Source organism: Mobula birostris, chromosome 20 (genome assembly GCF_030028105.1).
Source record: "Mobula birostris isolate sMobBir1 chromosome 20, sMobBir1.hap1, whole genome shotgun sequence".
NCBI lineage: Eukaryota > Metazoa > Chordata > Chondrichthyes > Myliobatiformes > Myliobatidae > Mobula > Mobula birostris.
In genome coordinates, this window is record NC_092389.1 from 5,096,243 (window position 1) to 5,121,651 (window position 25,409).

General features: G+C 43.6%; 1 protein-coding gene across 4 annotated transcripts in view; it reads right to left on the bottom strand.

Moving 5' to 3' along the window:
• The window catches only part of rnf214 (ring finger protein 214), a 60,572-nt gene that overhangs the window by 16,572 nt on the left and 18,591 nt on the right, over nt 1–25,409 (bottom strand). For all 4 annotated transcript variants that reach the window (XR_011889807.1, XM_072283903.1, XM_072283902.1 and 1 more), the window contains exons 5-11: nt 24,384–24,524; nt 16,782–16,921; nt 12,526–12,594; nt 9,973–10,069; nt 7,123–7,211; nt 6,226–6,307; nt 5,050–5,148 (exon numbers count right to left, since the gene is read on the bottom strand). Coding sequence is in view for 3 of the 4 variants with exons in the window: in XM_072283903.1 (XP_072140004.1) it covers nt 5,050–5,148; nt 6,226–6,307; nt 7,123–7,211; nt 9,973–10,069; nt 12,526–12,594; nt 16,782–16,921; nt 24,384–24,524 (717 nt within the window). In the remaining variant the exon portion in view is untranslated. The remainder of the gene's footprint in view (nt 1–5,049; nt 5,149–6,225; nt 6,308–7,122; nt 7,212–9,972; nt 10,070–12,525; nt 12,595–16,781; nt 16,922–24,383; nt 24,525–25,409) is intronic.

The following is a 25,409-nucleotide window of genomic DNA, read 5'->3' on the forward strand; positions in this document are numbered from 1 at the left end:
GATTCAAACAAGAGGACATGAGTTGAGAGTTAAAGGGCAAAAGTTTAGGGGTAACATGAGGGAGAACTTCTTTACTCAGAGAGTGGTAGCTGTGTGGAATGAGCTTCCAGTAGAAGTGGTAGAGGCAGGTTCGATGTTGTCATTTAAAGTTAAATTGGATAGCTATATGGACAGGAAAGGAATGGAGGGTTATGGGCTGAGTGCAGGTCGGTGGGACTAGGTGAGAGTAAGCATTCGGCACGGACTAAAAGGGCCGAGATGGCCCATTTCCGTGCTGTAATTGTTATATGGTTATATGGTAGAATTTGGTTAATGTGGTGATCTTGACATTTGTTGATGTAGGTTGAGGGTTAGAATGGACTCAATGAGCCGAAAGGCTTGGTTCTGTTTGCTACATCTGATTCTATTAATTAGAAATTGGAGTAGACCTCTCTGCCCCATTAGTCCTGCCCCACCATTCAGTAAGGTCATGGCAAATCTGATTGTAACCTCAATTCTACATTTTTCCCCACACCCAGTAACCTTTCACTCACTTATCAAGAACCTTCTGACAGTCTCTGAAGTTCCAACAATTTACAAACAGCTAAAAGAAAAAGTAATCATCTATTCAACCAACATACACAAAATGCTGGAGGAACTCAGCAGGCCAGGCAGCATCTATGGAAAAGAGTAAATAGTCGACGTTTTGGGCCAAGACCCTTCTTTGGGCTCCGACAAAGTATCTTGGCCTGAAGCGTCGACTGTTTACTCTTCCATAGATGCTGCCTGGTCTACTGAGTTCCTCCAGCATTTTTGTGCATTGAGTACATATTCATGGTCTTTTGTTGTTGTTGCTCTTTGACGTGTTGTGCATTCAAAGATGTTCTTCCGCACACCACTGTTGTAACACATGGCCATTTGAGTTACTGTCACCTTCCTGTTAGCTTGAATTGGTCTTGCCATTCTCCTCTGCCCTCTCATGTTAACAATGCATTTTCACCCACAGAACTGACACATTACCAGCTGAGGTGACATCATCAGTACATAATTGAGTGTTATTTCTGCTGGCTGCTCGCATTTTTATTGCTCCGACAAATTGTTCTGATTGGTTGGTTGTTGCACTGGTCACTAGTCTCCGCTGCTTCCCAGCCAACCAGATAGCCGAGTGATCTCCGCTGGCCCATATCCTTGGTTATCGGTCGTTGTGAGTGCTGTTCACAATCAGAACGAATCATACCAATATAAACACGGGCACTCATCAGAAACAACACCCAATTGTGTACTGACGTTGTCACCTCGACTGGTGACAAAATGTTTGCAAACTAACCTCCAGGCTCAACAAGCAACCCTACAAATACTATTGAGACTGTTGTGCGTGAAAATCACAGGAGATCAGTAGTTTCTGAGATACTCAAACCACCCCATCTGGCACTAACCATCATTTCATAGTCAAAGTCACTTAGATCACATTTCTTCCCCATTCTGATATTTGGTCTGAACAACAACTGAACCTCTTGCCCATGCTTGCATGCTTTTATAAATAGAATTGCTGCCTCATGATCGGTTGATTGGATATTTACATTAACAAGGTGTAGCTATAAACTGGCCACCAAGCATACAGCACAAAGACAGTAAAATCTTTGTGGAAATTGAAGACAGTGTCTCTGTGGTTCAGATATGCCAAACAACCAGCTAAATGCGTGATATGAAAATGGTTGATCCAATGGAAATAAATAGCACAAATCAATATTACCTGGAGTATAGATAAATGAAAAATGTGAACTCATTGAAATGTTGAAGGAAATTCTTCAGAGGGCTCAAATGCATGGGTGATGAGAGGCAGCTCTGCCTGGCTGAAGAGTCTGGAGCTATGGGACACAGACTGTCGAGAGCAAGGCTAATTATAACTGACATGCTGAGAAATTCCTATATTCCGAAGGCTTGGAATTCTTTACTCTAGAGGGCTGTGGGTGCTCGGAGTGTTAAATATCTTCCAGGGATCAATGGATTTCTAAACTAAGAAAATAATCAGGGGCATGGGAATGGCATACGAGGGAGTCCAGGCCCTTCAGACGCAGCCTTATTAAGTGGTATGGCAAGCTCAAGGGCTGGTATTAAAGATTAAAAATTAAGTGTTAAAGATTAGCTTTGTCACATGTACATCATATCAAAGCATACAGTGAAATGTGTCATTTGAGTCAATGACCAACATAGTCTAAGGGTGTGCTGGGGGCAGCCCACAAGTGTTGCCATGCCTCCGGCACCAAGATAGCATGCCCACAACTTACTAACCCTAACTGTACATCTTTGGAATGTGGAGAAAACAGAGCACCCAGAGTAAACCCATGCCATCACCAGGTGAATGTACAAACTCCTTACAGACAGCGAACCCGGGTCTCTGGCACTGTATTGGCTTTACATTAATCACTACGGTACATAAAACAGTAGTATATGCCCTTCAGCCCACGATGTTATGCTGACCTTTTAACCTAATCCAAGATCAATCTAACACTTCCCTCCCACACATCCCTCCGTTATTTCCATCATCCATGTGCCTAACAGTCACATAAATGTCCCTAATGTATCTGTTTTTACCACCATCCCAGGCAGCGTGTTTCATTGTCCCACCACTCTGTGTTAAAAACTTACCCCTAAAAAACACTCTATACTTTACACCAATCACCTTAAGATTATGGGTTTTCTGCATCTGTATTTACTAAGGAAACTGGCATGAAGTCTATGGAATTAAGGGAAACAAGTAGTGAGATCATGGAAACTATACAGATAGAAGAGGAGGAAGTGCTTGCTATCTTGAGGCAAATTAAAGTGGATAAATCCCCAGGACCTGACAGGGTATTCCCTCGGACCTAGAAGGAGCCTAGTGTTGAAATTGCAGGGGCCCTGGCAGATATATTTAAAATGTCTGTGTCTACAGGTGGGGTGCCGGAGCATTGGAGAGTAGTTCATTTTGTTCCGTTGTTTAAAAAAGGATCGAAAAGTAATCCTGGAAATTACAGGCCGGTAAGTTTGACGTCAGTAGTGGGTAAGTTATTGGAGGGAGTACCAAGAGACAGAATCTACAAGCATTTGGATACACAGGGACTTATTAGGGAGACTCAACATGGCTTTGTGCGTGGTAGGTCATGTTCGACCAATCTGTTGGAGTTTTTCGAGGAGGTTACCAGGAAAGTGGATGAAGGGAAGGCAGTGGATGTTGTCTACATGGACTTCAGTAAGGCCTTTGACAAGGTCCCGCATGGGAGGTTAGTTAGGAAAATTCAGTCACTAGGTATACATGGAGAGGTGGTAAATTGGATTAGACACTGGCTCAATGGAAGAAGCCAAAGAGTGGTGGTACAGAATTGCTTCTCAGAATGGAGGCCTGTGACTAGTGGTGCGCCACAGGGATCAGTGCTGGGTCCATTGTTATTTGTCATCTATATCAATGATCTAGGTGATAATGTGGTAAATTGGATCAGCAAATTTGCTGATGATACAAAGATTGGAGGTGTAGTAGACAGTGAGGAAGGTTTTCAGAGCCTGCAGAGGGACTTGGACCAGCTGAAAAAATGGGCTGAAAAATGGCAGATGGAGTTTAATACAGACAAGTGTGAGGTATTGCACTTTGGAAGGACAACCCAAGGCAGAACATACAGGGTAAATGGTAAGGCACTGAGGAGTGCAGTAGAACAGAGGGATCTGGGAATACAGATACAAAATTCCCTTAAAAGTGGCGTCACAGGTAGATAGGGTTGTAAAGAGAGCTTTTGGTACATTGGCCTTTATTAATCAAAATATTGAGTATAAGAGCTGGAATGTTATGATAAGGTTGTATAAGGCATTGATGAGGCCGAATCTGGAGTACTGTGTTCAGTTTTGGTCACCAAATTACAGGAAGGATATTAATAAGGTTGAAAGAGTGCAGAGAAGGTTTACAAGGATTTTGCCGGGACTTGAGAACTCAGTTACAGAGAAAGGTTGAATAGGTTAGGACTTTATTTCCTGAAGCGTAGAAGAATGAGGGGAGATTTGATAGAGGTATATAAAATTATGATGGGTATAGATAGAGTGAATGCAAGCAGGCTTTTTCCACTGAGCAAGGGGAGAAAAAAAAACCCAGAGGACATGGGTTAAGGGTGACGGGGGGAGAAGTTTAAAGGGAACATTGGGGGGGGGGCTTCTTCACACAGAGAGTGGTGGGAGTGTGGAATGAGCTGTCAGACGAGATGGTAAATGCGGGTTCTTTTTTAACATTTAAGAATAAATTGGACAGATACATGGATGGGAGGTGTATGGAGGGATATGGTCCGTGTGCAGGTCAGTGGGACTAGGCAGAAAATAGTTCAGCACAGCCAAGAAGGGCCAAAAGGCCTGTTTCCGTGCTGTAGTTTTTCTATGGTTTCTATGCCCTCTCTATTAGCTATTACCGTCCTGGAAAAATGACACTGGCTGTCCACTCAATCTATGCCTCATGTCATCTTATACACACACCTGACAAGTCACCTCTCATCAAGCAGGTGTAGGTCCACTTCTATTTCTGGAGGTTGATGAAAAGCTACGAAGTTATTACTGCCTTTGTCCCCAGAATTAACACATACTTCTCAAATTGATCCTGTCCATGGATTACTTATTTTAGTCAAATAACTATTGAAACAGAGAATTCCAGTTAGTGCAGTAGAACACAGAACACAGCTGACGATCAGATGTTTGGATTTGATGGGGAAACTATTACTCTTTAGTTAATGAGGGGACAGAGACATTGTAGTTAAGTCACTGGCAAAATTCTTGATCATTGATCCAGAGACAAGAGTTCAAATCCCACAATGGTATCTGGGGAATTTAAATTGAAATAATTAAATAAAGTTGGAATTTAAAAAACACAGCTGGTCTCTGTAACAGCAATCATGAAAGTAACAGATTTTCATAACCTGGTTTGTACTACATGTGACCTCCGGTCTTAACTGCCTCCTCAGTTCAAGGGCAACTAGAGACAGCAGTAAATGCCTGCACCACCCACATCCTTTGAATGAATAAATAGGGGATTACATCATTCAGTATTGGCTTTCTTACCTCCGCAGGAAGAGGAGGCAGCGTTGGCATTTGTATGGGAGGTAGACTGTTGAGTTTTGCACCATTCTTGACCATCTGAATGTGACCCTTGTACTGATTCTGTGAACAGCATATGTAGATTAAAATATTAGAAAATCATCTTTGCATTTATAATTACACCATTGACAAGTCTTAAGATCAATGCAGAGCAACAGCAGTGAACTTATACACAGTAAGTTCCTACACATGGAATGAGATAACGATTAAGTCATGTTAAATTTGATGTGGATTTAGTGGAATACATATTGAAAAATCTTTAGTCAGAGACCACCGCAGTTAGACATCTAATTCAAAAGACAACATCTTTGACTGAGGCACATTACATTTTGTGCTCCAGCCTTCAGAATGGGGTCTGAAGTCATCACCTCCTGGCTCAAGGTGACCCACTGAGCCACCACAGAGAACCAAATGCTCTGCAATATTACTCATGCTCAAATCCTGCAGGCAGATGCAATAACCGAAATTTTAGATTTCTCAGCAAGTTCCAAAAGCAAGTCACCAGTCTGGCCCCAAGACAAAGTGGCAATTTGTGCTAACTTTAATCTCCTGCTGCAGGTCTTACATGAAAGATCCTCCATCTGGTGGCCAGACGGAGAATTTGCAAACACTTGTTTGGAATTCAGACAAATTTGCATTCTGAGGGAAGGAGAGGTGGTGGGTGGGGGGGAAGAGAAAAGCTGAAGTGCTAGCCATTTGTTTAAAAAAAGAACTACTGGGAGTGTGGAGTAAAGTCATCAGCACTTCAAAGGAGAAAGATAATCTCCTGAGAGGCAGGTAAAAGTCTGATCAGTTAACTACATGTGAAGTCTACTGATCAAAAGAACAGAGAACCACAGTTAAAATAACCAAGATAACCGGAAAACCATTCTGAAAGAGCCAAATTTAAGACATATTCCCACTCTTCCTCATTACAGTTCCATTTGAGATTCTCAATGACCACCTGTCAATATTTTATTTCTTAAAATTCCAAGAACGCCCATGACTTCTAGCTATTCTCTAATGTCCTTGATGCAGTTTAGGATAAAGCAACACTCCCTGTACAGGCTTACTGTGTATAGGAACAGCTGCTTGGGCCAGGTGCCCACTTTGATAGACACTGGACCACAATTCGGCATATGGCTGCCATCTCAGTCTCACCTTTACATTCTCTGTTTGAACCTGGATGTCGTTCAATCTTCTCTGCCATTCACGTGCAAGGTTTGAGCTTCCTGCTGCAGACCTAAGAACAAATCAAATTCTACAAGTTGATGATAAACAACAAAACAGGTGATAGAAAAATGGAGGGCTATGTGGGAGAGTAGAGTTAGATTGCTTTTGGAGTAGGTTAAAAGGTCAGCATAACATTGTGGGTCAAAGGGCCTGTATTGTGCTGTACTGTTCTGTGTTCCATAAACTGTGTAGTTTTCCTCTCTGTGCTTCTATATCGCATGCACCCATTTAGCATATGTGAATTAGACTGTGTAAGGATATGGTGGGTGGCAGGGATAGCGGTAGAAGCAAGACAATTAAGGACAGTTAAGAAATTCTTATATAGGCACATAGACCTTAGAAAGACTGAGGGCTATGTTAAGAGGGAAGGGTTAGATTGATCTCGGAGTAGATTAAAAGGTCAGTACAACATTGTGGGCTGAAGGGCCTGTACTGTTCTATACTCTATGTGAAAACGTAATAAATTCTGAAGTCCATGGGAAATTAAAAACCAAGTAGGGTTGAAAAAGAGCATTGTTTCTTGCTTAAAAGAGATCCAAAAATAATTTAAGTATCTTGTTCTTGCTCAGTGTCAGAAGGGGCTTTTTCTAAACTTTAACTTTGATGCTGCCTTTGCATTGAATTGAAGGACACAGAGGAAATGAAAACAATTCATCTTGGAGCTGGTCTGTCAATAAACCCCTTCAGCTTTCACAAAATACTGGTCTGATGAATGGCTTACATTTGCTCCATGTCCTACAGATTGTTCGAAGAAAGGGCTGCCCAGTTGTGCAAAGATGTAATAAATTGGTGAGGGGAAAAAATCTGAAGCTAAATGACTCTGACCTTAGGTTGCAAAGCTGTAACTTTGCCTCATTAGCTGCTTGGTCCAACACCATAACTGCAATCTCTCTCTTGGTCTCAAGGGATTGAACCTGTAATAGTTTAAACATTAACGATTTATAAGATGGAGAACATGCACACTTATTTCTCCTTCATACTTGCCAGACAGGCACTGCTGGCAAACCTAACATGTAATGCCCACCATTAACTGTCCTCAAGGTTGTAGTGTTGAGCCACACAAGACCCTAAGAGATAGGAGCAGAGTTAGACCATTTGCCCCATTGAGTCTGCTCTGCCATTTGATCATAGCTGATTTATTATCCCTCTCAGCCCCATTCTCCTGCCTTCTCCTCATAACACTTGACGCCCTTTGACCTAGACTCCATAGCTGTAAAGCCATAAATTCGCCATTCAAATCACTGGCATATAACGTGTAAAGAGGAGGTCTTAACACAGACCCCTGTGGAACACTAGTCACTGTCATCCAACCAGAAGGCAGTTTCACATGGGGGTTAAGTGAGGACCCAGAAAAGACATTTGAGGTGTTACTCAAGTCCACAATGAAGATTATCAATAAGTTAGTTCACGTACATAAGATATAGGAGCAGAATTAAGCCATTTGGCCCATCGAGTCTGTTCTGCTACTTCCTCATGGCTGATCCATTTTCCTTCAGCCCCAGTCTCCCACCTTCTCCCCGTATCCCTTCATGCCCTAACCAATCAAGAATCTATCAATCTCTGCCTTAAATATACCCGATCATTTGGCCTCCACACCCATCTGTGGCAAAGAATTCCAGATTTGTCACGCTTTGGCTAAAGAAATTCATCCTCCTCATCTCCATTTTAAAAGGACGCCCCTCTATTCTGAGGCTGTGTCCTCTGGTCTTAGACCGCCACCCCCCCCCCCCCCGCCCCACCATAGGAAACATCCTCTCCACATCCACTCTATCAAGGCCTTTCAGCATTCGCATGAAGCTGGGTTGCCTGCTGATAAATGAAAGCACAGCTTGTTATGCTTTATTATGGAATGATAAAATAAGAACAAAAAGGGGTGAAAAGAACAAAAGCAGAAAAGATCTTTGGTTTAACATCTTATCCGATATTTATAACTTCTGACAGTGAAGCACTCCTTCATTGCACTGGAATGGTGACACAATTGTATAGCGCAATTGCTTTACAGCGCCAGCGATCACTGATCGGGGTTCGACTCCCACTTCTGTCTGTAAGGAGCTTGTATGCTCTCCCCGTGACCACGTGGGTTTCCTCTATGTTCTCTGGTTTCCTTTCGCATTCCAAAAAGAAACGGGTTAGTAAGTGGTGGGCATACTATATTGGTGCAGGGAGTATGGCGACACTTGCAGGCTGCCCACCAGTACATATTCAGACTGTGTTGGTAGTTGGCGCAAATGGCGCATTTCGCTGTATGTTTCGATGTACATGTGGCAAATAAAACTAATCTTTATAATTCTCATTATCCTATTATGTATCTTTCCCACCCCACTCTCTGTATCCTATTATTTGCTCCCCTCCGTAGGAAGGGAAGTGACAAATTCCATCTGCCACCTCTCAGGATGTAAATGAAATGTAGCAGGTAGAAACGCAGGATCTAAGCAAAACAAAATAGTTGTTGGGGATACAAGAAATGCTGGCACCAGAAGTGTGCCAACACTTGCAGACTGCCTTCAGCACGTCCTCGTACCATGTTGGTCACTGGCGCAAAATGATGCATTTTCACTGTACATTTCGATGTACATTTGACACATATGAAACTTATCTTTCCTTCTCTTGGTCAGTCTTTAATTCAGACAATACGGCAAATACAGCTTCCTTACCATCAGATCTCCTTAAAGACGTGTTTAACCACACTTTACCCCAAAAAACAAATTAGTTTAACAATTCACACTATTTGCTTTTAGCCTTAACAAAGGCAAACAAAGTTCAGATCACAGGAGATTTACTGATTCACAAAGATTCACTTTGTGAAGTGATCACTTCAAAAGGTCGAGTTTGGAGACAGAATACAGGATTAATGGGAGGATTCTTAACAGTGTGGAGGCACAGAGGGATCCTGGGCTTCGCATCTGTGCAAGTTGATAGGGTGTTAAAGAAGGCAAATGGTGTGTTGACCTTTATTTGTCAGGGGATTGAGTTCATGAGCCACGAGGTAATGTTGTGGTGCTATAAAACTCTGGTTAGACCACACTTGGGAGTATTATGCTCAGTTCTAGTTGCCTCATTATAGGAAGGATATGATAGCTTTAGAGAGGGTGCAGAGGAGATTTGCCAGGATGCTGCCTGCATTAGAGAGCATGTCTTAGGAGGATAGGTTGAGCGAGCTAGGACTTTTCTCTTTGGAGTGAAGAAGGATAAGAGCTGACTTGATAGAAGTGTACAAGATGATAAGGCATTGATCAAGAGGATAGCCAGAGATTTTTCCCAGGGTGAAAAAGGCTACTAAGAGGGGGCATAATTTTAAGGTGATTGGAAGAAAGTAGATGTGGGAATGTCTTTGGCAAGTTGTTGTTTTTTTTTCCAAATGCAGGGAGTGATGGGTGCATGGAACACCATGCCAAGGGTGGTGGCAAAGGCAGATACATTAGGGGCATTTAACTCTGAGATGAGCACATGGATGATAGAAAAATGGAGGGCTATGCGGGAGCAAAGGGTTAAGTTGATCTTAGAATAGGATAAAAAGTCGGCACAACATTATGCCGTAATGTTCTATAATCTATGTTGTACCATTGTGTTTTACAAGGTCACGAATTAATTGCAAGTGTAAAGCTGGTGCCCATGACTGGTAGCAATGTGCCCATAGAATACCCAAACCCCAGAACATACAACAAAGACATGAACCTCGGCTTTTAATGCACGCTCCGTCTCCTCCAAGATGTTCTTGTTGAGCTTGTTATGCTGGAGTTGCAGTTTTGCCAAATCCTCATTCAGCTTCTCCCTGCAACAGCCAGCCAGCCAAGATTAAAACTGAATTTGCAAGAAAATAGATTGCAGATTTAATGGCCCAGAAACCAGATTCAAATAATTCTGGAAACATCCAACATTATAACAAAAATATCAGAGTGGTTAGTACTATTGGTGTCCACCATTTGTTTAAGATATAAAAAAAGGTTAAAGAAAAAAGTAATAATGGTTGAGAGTTTGGAGCACAACCAGAACAATAATAAGAACAAGATTGGAGTCAATCATACTGACTTGTGTCAACAGATCAGCACAGGTATAGATCCGCCTGATCAACATCCCTGAACATGCGAGGAAAATGGAAGGATATGGACATTGTACAGACAGAACATTGTGGGCCGAAAGGCCTGTTCCTGTGGTGTACCATTTTATGTTCTAATGACTCCAGTGAGTGAGCCCTGCCCTGCTAACACTTCCTGCATTACAGTGGGAGTACATATTCAAATTTCAGGCATCCAAAGTGCAGTGGTCGAGAACCCATTGTAGAACATTGTGTTGTCTTTCCTCCACCAGAATGCTCCCATGGTTCTATTTCTCTGTCACCTTGGGCTCACCAGGGGTGTTTTGCCATAAACACAAAGCTGCAGCATTTGTGTGGAGATGAATCGGAGTATGCTGGCTGTTGTACCAATAATCAGCACCAATGTACTGACAGCAGAAAAGAAATGAGACACATGCTGGACATAATTTGCATATAAAATTCCTTCACCAGTGCACTGATTAAGTGGATTTCCAGAAAAAAGTCCCCCCCTCCTCCCCCGGCAACATTTAGCTGAAATTCTAAGTTAATCACTTTGTTTTTCTTCACTGAAGACCATTTAGCCCATTGAGTTAATGCCAGCACTCAAGCCATTCTTATCAGCCTAATTCTCCCACTTATCCCCTTGTAACCCACTCTCTCTCTCGCACTCATCAACTCTCCCCTACCTTTCCTGTCACTCACTACGGCAGGGGTAATTAGCTGAATTCACTTCATAATCCAAACACATCTCCAGAAGATTGGAGATGAAAACGGAGAACCTAGGAGAATCCGCAGTCATAAGGCGAACATGCAAACTCCACAAATTCAACACCAGGATCAGGATCAAACTTCGGTCAGAGGTGATGTGAGCCACAGTGGTTCCTTAAGGTTGTTATAGCTAGGGGTGGTATTGGGAACAAGTTCCCACTACCTCTTAAATGCTCCCAATGGTGTGCGTCTCAAATAGTTTCTGGCAACCAAGTCCAGTTCCTGGCCTTCATGTGTGGCTTAGCTACTAAGCCTGGCTGAACTGTTTCTACTGACAGAAGAAGGGACAAAGTCAGGTTACTGGCACCTTAAAACTAGTCGCTTTGGCTAGATGGAGCTCATCAGCTGTGGTTGGCAGCTCATCTTGGAGAAAGAAGACTCTGATCTCAAACCTCTGCTGCCTTGCGGCTATACCCACTTGTGGGAAGGCTTCAGTAGTAAACCCAAAGGAAAAATCTGGAGCTGAAGTCCCTAAGGCAGTCTCCTATATTGAGATCAAATTTGACTGGCAACTCCTGTGATACTGCTGGTACAAATAGTATTGGTCTCTGCTGTTCCTCTGGGTTCATCAGCTACATGGAGAAGGGGAACCTGCTACATGGACAACAGCTTGCTCTCCATATTATACTGCCTGGCTTGCACGTCACGTGGACAGCTGGGATGCAACATCCATGGTGATCCCGATCAACGGAGGGCCTCAAGGTGGCATAGTGGCTAGTGTAATCACTTCACCGCACCAGCTACAAGATCGGGGTTCGATTCCCGTTGCTGTCTTTAAGGAGTTTGTACATTCTCCCCACGACAGTGTGGCTTTCTCCAGGTGCTCCAGTTTCCTCCCACGTTCCATAGATGCATTAGGGTTAGTGAGATGCAGCATGCTAGGCAACACTTGTGGACTGCCCCCAGCACAATCCTTACTGATTTGGCTTGATGTAAATGATACATTTCACTGTATCTTTCGATGCACTTGTGACAAATAAAGCTAATCTTTAAATAAAAGATCTTGCAAACTTTTATTTAGTAGCTGAACTTGGAACAGTTGTTCTCTACCTACTTGTTGTGATGGTCTTCTCTTGAAGCTCTCAAGGTGCTCTTTGAATCATAACTATACAACCTTGTAATGTGCATTCACTTGAAATATATTTTGCACCTGTTATCACATGGGTCAAGGCCATACACTGCCTGCATCGCATAGGCAATGCAGCAAAGGCTTGTTTTGCTGTTGTTTTGTTGCTTTTTGTGCCACGTTGTTTTGTCAAGCATTGTGAGCATGCTATGTTGGTGCTAGAATATGTGATGACACCTACGGGCTTCCCCCAACACATCATATCTTTAGGTTGTTAATACATCCTTAGGTTAACAATACATTTCACTTTATGTTTTGATGTACGTGTGATAAATAAATGAATCTGTATCTGACTTACTTTTTATCCGAATGACTGCTTATCAGAATGGCAACCTGTTTCCCCTTCTCTTCTTGTTCCTTCATCAGCCTAGAACACAGGAACATACTGTATCATACTAACAGGAGAAAGATTTCAGTATCAAACTGTAATGGTTTATTGGAAAGAGCTTTCTGAAATATAAAAGCCAATTTCCTTGAACTAACAATGATTTCTTTGTGTCTGGCTTCTGAAGGAGTATTTTCAATTATTTATTTGGAAGAGATTTCTATACCCACAAATGTTGCAATGAGTGATTCTGTGGTAAACCTTGTCTGTACAAACTTCTCAAGAACAGCACATGCAGGTTTTCAAAGCTTTTTTCAAAAATACACAATTAAGCACAGGAAGCAGGACAGGAAAGGAGGGGGGGCGAAATGAGGCAGTCTGGCAACCCAGGCCTGTACCATAAAACCAGGCATGGTTTGCGGAGGGCTATTTCAAGGGCAAAAAGACAATTTCGAACGAGGTTGGAGGCAACATTGGATGCACGGCAACTCTGGCAGGACTTGCAAGACATTATCTCCAACAAAGCAAAACCCAATAGCATGAATGGCAGTGATGCTTCACTACCAGATAAACTCTATGCCCGTTTTGAAAGGGAGAATATAACTACAGCTGTGAAGATCCCTTCTGCACCTGATGACCCTGTGATCTCTGTCTCAGAGGCCGATGTCAGACTGTCTTTAAAGAGAGTGAACTCTCGCAAGGCAGCAGGTCCCAATGGAGTACCTGGTAAGGCTCTGAAAACCTGTGCCAACCATCTAGCAGAAATATTCAAGGACATTTTCAACTTCCCAGTGCTACAGGTGGAAGCTCCCACTTGCTTCAAAAAGGCAACAATTATACCAGTGCCTAAGAAGAATAATGTGAGCTGCCTTAGTGACTATTGCCCGGTAGCACTCACATCTACAGTGATGAAATGCTTTGAGAGGTTGGTCATGACTAGACTGATCTCCTGCCTCAGCAAAGACTTAAACTCATTGCAATTTGCCTATCGCCACAATAGGTCAACAGCAGACACAATCTCAATGGCTCTCCACACAGCTTGACCACCTGGACAAAACAAGCACCTATGTCAGGATGCTGTTAATCGCTAACTACAGCTCAGCATTTAATACCATCATTCCCACAATCCTGATTGAGAAGTTACAGAACCTGGGCCTCTGTACCTCCCTCTACAATTGGATCCTTGACTTCCTAACCGGAAGACCACAATCTGTGTGGATTGGTGATAACATATCCTCCTCCCTGACGATCAACACTGGCGCACCTCAGGGACGTGTGCTTAGCCCACTGCTCGACTCTCTCTACACCCATGACTGTGGGGCTAGGCATAGCTCTTCTTCTTCTCCGTCTTGTTTTACGGCGGTTGGCACCCAGCTTAATGGTACATTACCGCCACCTTCTGCTCCAGAGTGTGCCATAGACTTACATTCTAAATCCCTTCGCCCAATCAATCAATCTCTCTCAATCTCTCTCTCACACACACACACCCCACCCCCCCTCCCCCCCCACCCAACCTAACCTACACTTTATCCTCCCATCTTTGGCCATTGGCCATTCTAGTACCCTATTCCTCCTTATCCATCATATCCTATTAAAAAAAGCACTGTACCCCTTAAGAAAGCTAAAAATACCCTGACCTGTGCTCTCTCACCCATGCCCAGCAACCTTTTTAATGTGAATTCCTGCACCCCCACAGGCATAGCTCAAATACCATCTATTTGCTGACGATACAACCATTGTTGGTAGAATCTCAGGTGGTGACGAGAGGGTGTACAGGAGTGAGTTATGCCAACTAGTGGAGTGGTGCCACAGCAACAACCTGGCATTTTATGTCAGTAAAGCAAAAGAGCTGATTGTGGACTTCCAGAAGGGTAAGATGAAGGAACACATACCAATCCTCATAGAGGGATCAGAAGTGGAGAGAGTGAGCAGCTTCAAGTTCCTGGGCGACAAGATCTCTGAGGATCTAACCTGGTCCCAACATACTGATGTAGTCATAAAGAAGGCAAAACAGCGGCTATAATTTATTAGGAGTTTGAAGAGATTTGGCATGTCAACAAATACACTCAAAAACTTCTATAGTTCTGCCGTGGAGAGCATTCTGACAGGCTGCATCACTGTCTGGTACAGAGGGGCCACTGCACAGGACCGAAAGAAGCTGCAGAAGGTTGTAAATCTAGTCAGCTCCATCTTGGGTACTAGCCTACAAAGTACCCAGGACATCTTTAGGGAGCGGTGTCTCAGAAAGGCAGCGTCCATTATTAAGGACCTCCAGCACCCAGGGCATGCCCTTTTCTCACTGTTACCATCAGGTAGGAGGTACAGAAGTCTGAAGGCACACACTCAGCAATTCAGGAACAGCTTCTTCCCCTCTGTCATCCGATTCCTAAATGGACTTTGAAGCTTTGGACACTACCTCACTTTTTAAAAATATACAATATTTCTGTTTTTGCACATTTTTTAATAATCTATTCAATATACATAATTGATTTACTTGTTTGTTTGTTATGTTTTATTTTATTTTCCTCTCTGCCAGGTAAGTATTGCATTGAACTGCTGCTGCTAAGTTAACAAATTTCACGTTACATGCCAATGATAATAAACCTGATTCTGATTCTTATTAGAAAAGAATGTTGACCATTTGCTCTTGGCAATAATGGACATCATTCTCATGTTACAGCAGGAGAAATACTTAAATTTCCTTTTACAAATGCAGACAATGACTGGAAATGAACCTCAAGGTAGTATGCATTGACATATACATACTTCAATAATAAACATATTTTGATTTTGGAAATTTTAGAGAGGCATCCTTACATAAAGGGGACCTGCAAATCTGTCGAGGAGGAAAATGAATGCATCAATTCAAAAACAAGTGCATTCTTAAAGTACGCAAACACGAGAAAATCTGCAGATGCTGGAAATTCAAGCAACACACACAAAATGCTGGTGGAACGCAGCAGGCCAGACAGCATCCATAGGAAGAAGCACAGTCAACTTTTCGGGCTGAGTCCCTTCGTCAGTCCTGACGAAGGGTCTTGGCCCAAAACATCAACTGTGCTTCTTCCTATGGATGCTGTCTGGCCTGCTGCGTTCCACCAGCATTTTGTGTGTGTTGCATTTTTAAAGTATGTACTTCTTTTGCCAATGAAGTTAGTAGTTTTGGCCCACTGTAAGTCAGAATATACAGAATTGATATCCAGATGGAATAGTGAAGGCAAAAGCCACAGATGTACTCAAGATACAATTAATTGCTATAATTAGGAAGGGGATATCAGCTTCTTTCTGGATAAGTAGACAAAAGTAGTAGATATCCTTTGTTCCCTTCAGTGACAACTTTGCATTTTCTTCATGGAGATCACTTCCCCTGACTTGAGTCTAAAACAATAATATTGAAAATGTACTTGCACTGTAGCTTAGATGCGATCTGACAGACAGCTAGGACAACCTTTGAAGCATGGTTTTAAAGACAAACCCCAGGGAGAGAGAGCAGCATCATGAATTCTTCTGAATGCCAGTGAATTCTCGCAGTTTAAAATTCATCACCACTAACAGATGCCAGCTGACAAAAAGCACTCAAGCTAATTTTGCTGAAGCCACATGATACATTTCCAAAATATATATCCCAACGTTTTCCTATTAATGTATCTGACAGTTTCATAAACTAGTTCAATATCCTAGTTTCAAATGCTTTATTTCAGCTTCTTATTCACTAGACAATAGAAAAAAAATGCTTACATTTGGCTGCTAGTAGATTCAAATGTGAACATATAATGATCCAACTCATGGTTATCCAATAATAATATTTCCACATGCCATTTTGTTTCTGTGTAGAATTGTTCTTTTAAAAAAAAATACTACTTAGATCTTTAAGATTACTCATACTCAGCAGATGGATGGGAAAGGCAGCATTTATCATGAACCCTAACTTGCCTTCAAAGAACAGAAATTGAAGCAGAGATCATTCAGTTCCTCACTGTCTGCAATCACTGTGCAACTACAATCCAGAATTTCCTATTCTCCTAAGCTCCGAAAATAAATACTTACAAGTACTTATCTGACTTGCCTTGAATCTCCTCTGGATGTACTGGCTAGGATCTGACCCTGGGATAAACACTTTTCTCATTTGACTTTTAACCTTTTTTTGCTAATCACCTTCATTCTTAATGCAGTTTATGAATGCATTAAGAATTTGCTATTTCAATCACAGAAATAAAAGGTTTACATACCGCTTCCCATTCTCGTAGAGCCTCTCAACTTCATTCTTCAGCTCTTGTTCTTTTTGAGTAAATTCTTTCTTCTCCTTTTCAGATTTCCTCTTCAACTCCTCCAGTCTGACCTTCATCTCCTTGATCTGCTTAACATTATCCTGTAATATTGTGAAAGTACGAAAAAGTTATACACATTGCAATAGCAGCAAAGAATATACTCAGTGGTCACTTTATTGGGTGCCTCTTGAACCTAATAAAATGGCCACTGAGTGGATGTTCATGGTATTCTGCTGCTGTAGCCCACCCACTTCAAGGTCTAATGTCAATGTCAAGCTTTAATGTGTTATGCATTCAGATGTGTTCTTCCCCATACCACTATTGGTACGCGTGGTTATTTGAGTTACTGTCACTTCCCTGTCACCTTGAACCAGTCTGGCCATTCTCCTCTGACCTCTCTCATTAACAAGGCATTTCCATCCACGGAACTGCTGCCCATTCTCTGTAAACACTAGAGACTGTTGTGTATGAAAACCTCAGGAGATCAGCAGTTTCTGAGATAATCAAACAACCCCATATGGCACCAACAATCATTCCACAGTCAAAGTCACTTATATCACATTTCTTCCCCATTCTGATGTTTAGTCTGAACAACAACTGAACCTCCTAACCATGTCTGCATGCTTTTATGCACTGAGTTGCTGCCATACGATTGGTTGATTAGATACTTGTATTAATACAGGTGAACAGATGTGCCTAATAAAGTGGCCACTCAACAGATTTTACTTGTCTTCCTAAAAGCAGCTTGATTTTTGGTATTTCATGTAATGGAGCATTTTAAGTTAAATTGAAAATGCTGAATGCATTATTAATTATCAACTTCAAAATGAGTTACAGAGCTTGAGAGTAGGAGCCCAATTAACAAAAATGGCAGTGCAGCCTTGGGGATTTCATGTCTAATAGTAAATGTTAATTTACCCCACTTGGAGTACTGTGCTCAATTCTGGTTGCCTCACTACAGGAAGGACGTGGAAACCGTAGAAAAGGTGCAGAGGAGATTTACAAGGATGTTGCCTGGATTGGGGAGCATGCCTTATGAGAAATAGGTTGAGTGAACTCAGCCTTTTCTCCTTGGAATGACAGAGGATGAGAGGTGACTTGAAAGAGGTGTATAAGATGATGAGAGGCATTGATCATGTGGATAGTCAGAGCTTTCTCCCCAGGGCTGAAATGGCTAGCACACGAGGGCATAGTTTTAAGGTGCTTGGAAGTAGGCACAGAGGAGATATCAGGGGTAAGTTTTTGTTTTAAAGATGCGGAGAGTGGTGAGTGTGTGGAATGGGCTGCCAGCGGCGGTGGTGGAGGTGGATACAATAGGGTCTTTTAAGAGACTCCTGGATGGATACATGGAGCTTAGAAAAATAGAGGGCTATCGGTAAGCCCAGGTAGTTCTAAGGTAAGGACATGTTTGGCACAGCTTTGTGGGTCGAAGAGCCTGTAATGTGCTGTAGCTTTTCTATGTTTCTATGTTTAATTCAGCACCACAAAGTTGAGCTCGGGCACTGAACTAACTTTATCTGGAATATTCTATTCAGAAAATTTTCTTTGCCCCATTAAAGGAAGGATGTGGAGGCTCTGGAGAAGGTGCTGAAAAAGTTTACTAGTTTGCTCTCTGGATTAGAGGGCATGTGTTATAAGGAGAGGTTGGGCAAACTTAGGTTGCTTTCTCTGGAGTGATAGAGGCTGAGTTGAGACCTGACAGAAGTTTACATGATTATGAAGGGTATAGAAAGAGTAGACAACTGGTATTTTTTTTTTTTATTAACTTCCAGGGGTTCAAATGCCTCATACTAAAGGGAAGATACAAATGTACTTAAGGCGAGAGATAGCAAATTCGAGCTAAGTGTACAGGGCAAATTTTTATTTTAAAAACACAGAGCATGGTGGATGCATGGAAGGCATTGTCAGGGGTGGCAATGGAGGCAACTATAATAGATATGCTTAACAGGCTCTTAGAAATGCCAAGAATAGAGAGATCCGGACATTGTGTAAGCAGAAGGGATTATTTTCATGAGGCAGATAATTACCCCATGGCCAAGGGGTCTGGTCCTCTGCTGTACTATTCTATATTCTAACATGTATTCCAGAGAGAATTGCAAAATGCTTCCACAGATCTGTGGAGCATTCTGGAGCAACGGAATCATCCTTTGTATAAAATGGGATGGCAAAAACTAGAATAGGGTTAAATCAGTTCTCCCTAAAGCACTGCCCTTGCTCCCAACGCCTTGGTCTGTCTCAATTCAGGAATCTTCAAGGAACAGAAGAGGGCCAACAGATCAGTTTTACACGTCGTCATGACACCATAGGGCCCTGCAATTGGGCCATCAGCTTTTAACCATATCAAGGGCATTTCTGGGCAACTAATGTGTCACTGACATATCAAACACATGCACAAATATGGCAGTGGACCCATTGCACAACACTTAATTCACCTCCTCAGTTCAGGAAAAAAAAAGTCACTAGGCCACCGACTTTTAAAATGCTTATGTGGTTGCATGTTTACTAAAATGCCTAGTCATAGGAAAACAGCCACAGTGGTAATTATAGTTAAAAATGCAAGGCTGCTCTTACTACTGTTGTGGACTCTGTCGGAACAGACCAGATCTGAGCTGTCGACTTGGAATGATCCCAGTAACTGAAAAGTTTGTCCCACTGATTTCAGATAAATCTAAGCACACTGCTTTTGGCATACAATGTTATTGCAATAAAACTTTCCTAGCTCTTCATTCACTGGAATCATCTGGGAGTGCAGGCCAACTAGAAATGACGTGGAGCTAAACCTCCTCCCTCACCATCAGTCAAGACCCCAGTCTTTCCAGGTGAGTTGACATTTCACACAAGCCTGTCAAGGTCATCTGGTGTTCTTGATGCAGCCTCCTCTACATGGGCAAGGCCCAACACAGACTGCAGGACTGCCTTTATTAAGCACCTTCACAAAAGACTGGATCTCCCAGTGGCTGCCCATTTCAATTCAATTTCCGAGTCCCATTCTGGCATGACAGTCCATGACCTCCTCTACCTCCATGATGAGGCCAAACTCAGGTTGGAGGAGCAACACTTCATATTCTGTCTAGGTAGCCTCTAACAAGACAGCATGAACACTGATTTCTCAAACTTATGGTAATTCCTAACCCTTCCCCTTTTTTCCATTCCCCATACCCTCTCACCCCTTGCTTTTCCTCAGTTTCCCATCACCTTCCTCCAGTTTCCTTCTTCCTTGGTCCACCATCCTCTATTAGATTCCTTCTTCTCCAGCCCTTTACTTTTTATACTCATCATCTCCCCCACCTATCCACCTTCCACCGTCTCACCAGCTTGTACTATTTCCCCTCCCCACTTTTTCTTATCCTGGCATGTGCCCCCTGCCTTTCTAGTCCTAATAAGGGCCTAAAATGTCAGCTGTTTATTACCCTCTACAGATGCTGCCTGACTTGGAGTTCCTCCAGAATTTTGTCGGTGTTACTCAAGTCTTCTGGCACCTGCAGAATCAGGTTATGATTTGGTTTACGAAGGCTGTGTTTATGAAGCTAAATCAGATGTCTTTTCAACATGTTGAAAGTTCAGAATCAGACTAAAATGCACAATAGAATAATCTCTGGAAATAGAAAATAAATGCTTTCTCCATATATTGGCCCACAAGCATCACAAATATCAATAATTAATAACAGACTGTCATGTTACTGTTTGTGGGAACTTGCTGTGTACAAGCTAGCTGAATTTCCCACATAACCACAAGGATTACACTTCTTTATAGACTGCAAGGCATTTTGCGAACAGTTAAAGTAAATTTATTATCAAAGTACATTACTACGTCACTGTTTACTATCTGGAAATTAATTTTCTTGCAGGCATTTACAGGAAAATAAAGAAATACAACAGAATTTATGAGAAACCATATATAAAACAAAGACTAACAAACAGCCAATGTGCAAAGGAAAACAAATTGTTCAAACAGTAAGTAAATAAATAATACTGAGAACATGAGTTATAGAGTCGTTGAAAGCAAGTCCATAGGTTGTTGAATCTGTTCAGTGTTGAAATATGTGAAGTTATCCACAATGGTTCAGGAGCCTGATGGTTGATGGGTAATAACTGTTGCTGAACCTGGTGGTGTGCGACCCAAGGTCCTGTACCCCACCCAATGGCAGTAGCGGAAAGAGAGCATGATGGGTCCTTAATGATGGATGCCACTTTCTTGTGGTAGTGCTTCTTGTAAATGTGCTCAATGATGGGTGCTATGTAAACAACACACATCAAAGTTGCTGGTGAAGGCAGCAGGCCAGGCAGCATCTCTAGGAAGAGGTACAGTCGACGTTTCAGGCCAAGACCCTTCGTCAGGACTAACTGAAAGAAGAGCTAGTAAGAGATTTGAAAGTGGGAGGGGGAGGGGGAGATCCAAAATGATAGGAGAAGACAGGAGGGGGAGGGATGGAGTCAAGAGCTGGACAGGTGATTGGCAAAAGGGATACGAGAGGATCATGGGACAGGAGGTCCGGGGAGAAAGACAAGGTGGCGGGGGGGGGGGGGGGGCGGGTTCCCAGAGGATGGGCAAGGGGTATAGTGAGAGGGACAGAGGGAGAAAAAGGAGAGAGAGAGAGAGAGAGAGAGAGAGAGAGAGAGAGAGAAAGAATGTGTGTATAAAAATAAGTAACAGATGGGGTATGAGGGGGAGGTGGGGCATTAGCGGAAGTTAGAGAAGTCAATGTTCATGCCATCAGATTGGAGGCTACCCAGACGGAATATAAGGTGTTGTTCCTCCAACCTGAGTGTGGCTTCATCTTTACAGTAGAGGAGGCCGTGGATAGACATGTCGGAATGGGATGTGGAATTAAAATGTGTGGCCACTGGGAGATCCTGCTTTCTCTGGCAGACAGAGCGTAGGTGTTCAGCAAAGCAGTCTCCCAGTCTGCGTCGGGTCTCGCCAATATATAGAAGGCCACATCGGGAGCACCAGACGCAGTATATCACCCCAGCCGACTCACAGGTGAAGTGTCGCCTCACCTGGAAGGACTGTTTGGGGCCCTGAATGGTGGTAAGGGAGGAAGTGTAAGGGCATGGGTAGCACTTGTTCCGCTTACACGGATAAGTGCCAGGAGGGAGATCAGTGGGGAGGGATGGGGGGGATGAATGGACAAGGGAGTCGCGTATGGAGCGATCCCTGCGGAATGTGGGGGGGGGGGGGGGGGGAGGGAATGATGTGCTTAGTGGTGGGATCCCGTTGGAGGCGGCGGAAGTTACGGAGAATAATATGTTGGACCCGGAGGCTGGTTGGGTGGTAGGTGAGGACCAGGGGAACCCTATTCCTAGTGGGGTGGCGGGAGGATTGAGTGAGAGCAGATGTACGTGGAATGGGGGAGATGCGTTTAAGAGCAGAATTGATAGTGGAGGAAGGGAAGCCCCTTTCTTTAAAAAAAGGAGGACATCTCCCTCGTCCTAGAATGAAAAGCCTCATCCTGAGAGCAGATGCGGCGGAGACGGAGGAATTGCGAGAAGGGGATGGCATTTTTGCAAGAGACAGGGTGAGAAGAGGAATAGTCCAGATAGCTGTGAGAGTCAGTAGGCTTATAGTAGACTTCAGTGGATAAGCTGTCTCCAGAGACAGAGACAGAAAGATCTAGAAAGGGGAGAGAGGTGTCAGAAATGGACCAGGTAAACTTGAGGGCAGGGTGAAAGTTGGAGGCAAAGTTAATAAAGTCAATGAGCTCTGCATGCGTGCAGGAAGCAGCGCCAATGCAGTCGTCGATGTAGCGAAGGAAAAGTGGGGGACAGATACCAGAATAGGCACGGAACATAGATTGTTCCACAAAGCCAACAAAAAGGCAGGCATAGCTAGGACCCATACGGGTGCCCATAGCTACACCTTTAGTTTGGAGGAAGTGGGAGGAGCCAAAGGAGAAATTATTAAGAGTAAGGACTAATTCTGCTAGACGAAGCAGAGTGGTGGTAGAGGGGAACTGATTAGGTCTGGAATCCAAAAAGAAGCGTAGAGCTTTGAGACCTTCCTGATGGGGGATGGAAGTATATAGGGACTGGTCCAAAAAGCATAGACCACGCATGCAGAGCTCGTTGACTTTATTAACTTTGCCTCCAACTTTCACCCTGCCCTCAAGTTTACCTGGTCCATTTCCGACACCTCCCTCCCCTTTCTAGATCTTTCTGTTTCTGTCTCTGTCTCTGGAGACAAGCTTATCCACTGACGTCTACTATAAGCCTACTGACTCTCACAGCTATCTGGACTATTCCTCTTCTCACCCTGTCTCTTGCAAAAACACCATCCCCTTCTCGCAATTCCTCCGTCTCCGCCGCATCTGCTCTCAGGATGAGGCTTTTCATTCTAGGACAAGGGAGATATCCTCCTTTTTTAAAGAAAGGGGCTTCCCTTCCTCCACTATCAACTCTGCTCTTAAACGCATCTCCCCCATTCCACGTACATCTGCTCTCACTCCATCCTCCCGCCACCCACTAGGAATAGGGTTCCCCTGGTCCTCACCTACCACCCAACCAGCCTCCGGGTCCAACATATTATTCTCCGTAACTTCCGCCACCTCCAACGGGATCACACCACTAAGCACATCTTTCCCTCCCCCCCGCCTTGCATTCCGCAGGGATCGCTCCATACGCAACTCCCTTGTCCATTCGTCCCCCCCATCCCTCCCCACTGATCTCCCTCCTGGCATTTATCCGTGTAAGCGGAACAGGTGCTACACATGCCCTTACACTTCCTCCCTTACCACCATTCAGGGCCCCAAACAGTCCTTCCAGGTGAGGCGACACTTCACTTGTGAGTCGGCTGGGGTGATATACTGCGTCCGGTGCTCCCGATGTGGCCTTTTATATATTGGCGAGACCCGACGCAGACTGGGAGACCGCTTTGCTGAACACCTACGCTCTGTCCGCCAGAGAAAGCAGGATCTCCCAGTGGCCACACATTTTAATTCCACATCCCATTCCGACATGTCTATCCACGGCCTCCTCTACTGTAAAGATGAAGCCACACTCAGGTTGGAGGAACACCACCTTATATTCCGTCTGGGTAGCCTCCAATCTGATGGCATGAACACTGACTTCTCTAACTTCCGCTAATGCCCCACCTCCCCCTCGTACCCCATCTGTTATTTATTTTTATACACACATTCTTTCTCTCTCTCTCCTTTTTCTCCCTCTGTCCCTCTCACTATACCCCTTGCCCATCCTCTGGGTACCCCCCCCCCGCCACCTTGTCTTTCTTCCCGGACCTCCTGTCCCATGATCCTCTCGTATCCCTTTTGCCAATCACCTGTCCAGCTCTTGGCTCCATCCCTCCCCCTCCTGTCTTCTCCTATCATTTTGGATCTCCCCCTCCCCCTCCAACTTTCAAATCTCTTACTCACTCTTCCTTCAGTTAGTTCTGATGAAGGGTCTCGGCCTGAAACGTCGACTGCACCTCTTCCTAGAGATGCTGCCTGGACTGCTGCGTTCACCAGCAACTTTGATGTGTGTTGCTTGAATTTCCAGCATCTGCAGAATTCCTGTTGTTTGGTGCTATGTAAATGCAGGTTTCTTTTGCTTTCTACAGGCATTTACCTGGTAAATGTTCTCCTCTTCTTCCTGCTGCTGCTGAAGACAACGGACTTTGATCTGGAGCTGATTCTCCACCTGCGCCTGCCGATCCAACACTTCCTGATACTTGTCCTTTAGGATCTCCCTTTCTGCTGTCACTTCATTCTGAAACAACCCGCAAAATAAGATTAAAATGATAAGTACCTCACAGGTGCAGGAGGTCTTGCCTTCACCGTGCCAGTGATAATGTAGACACGGTGTAGATAGTGAAGATGCCAGAATGGTCAGCTGGTAATGAATCCACCTCAACTGGAAACCCAAGGTTGTCTACCTTACATGTTTCTGCTTAATCATACATTTTATTTACAAATACAGCAAAGTAACAGGCCTTTCTCGCCCAACAATCCCGCACCACCCAATCACACCTACGTGACCAATCAACCTACTAATCTGCACATCTCTGTAGTAAGACCATAAGATATAGGAGCAGAATTGGGCTACGTGACCCATCAAGTCTACGCTGCCATTTTATCACGGCTGATCCAATTTCCTCTTAGCCCCAATCTCCTGCCTTCTCTCCGTATCCCTTTACGCCCTGACCAATCACAAATCTATCAACCTCTAGCTTAAATATAAATAAAGACTTAGCCTCCATGGCTATCTGTGACAAAGAATTCCACAGATTCACCACTCTCTGGCTAAAGAAATTCCTCTTCATCTCCGTTCTAAAAGGTCAAATCTCTATTCTGAGGCTGTGTCCTCTGGTCTTAAGATTCTCCCACCACAGGAAACTCCTCTCCACATCCATTCTATCGAGGCCTTTCACCATTCAATAAGTTTCAATGAGGTCACCCCTCATTCTTCTGAATTCTAGTGAGTACAGGCCCAGAGCCATCAGACGCCCTACATATGATAAGCCGTTCAATCCTGGAATCATTTTCGTGAACCTCCTTTGAACCCTCGTCAGTTTCAGCACATCCTTTCGAAGATAAGGGGCCCTAAGGGGCCCACAATGCTCCAAGTGAGGTCTCAACAGTGCTTCACAAAGTT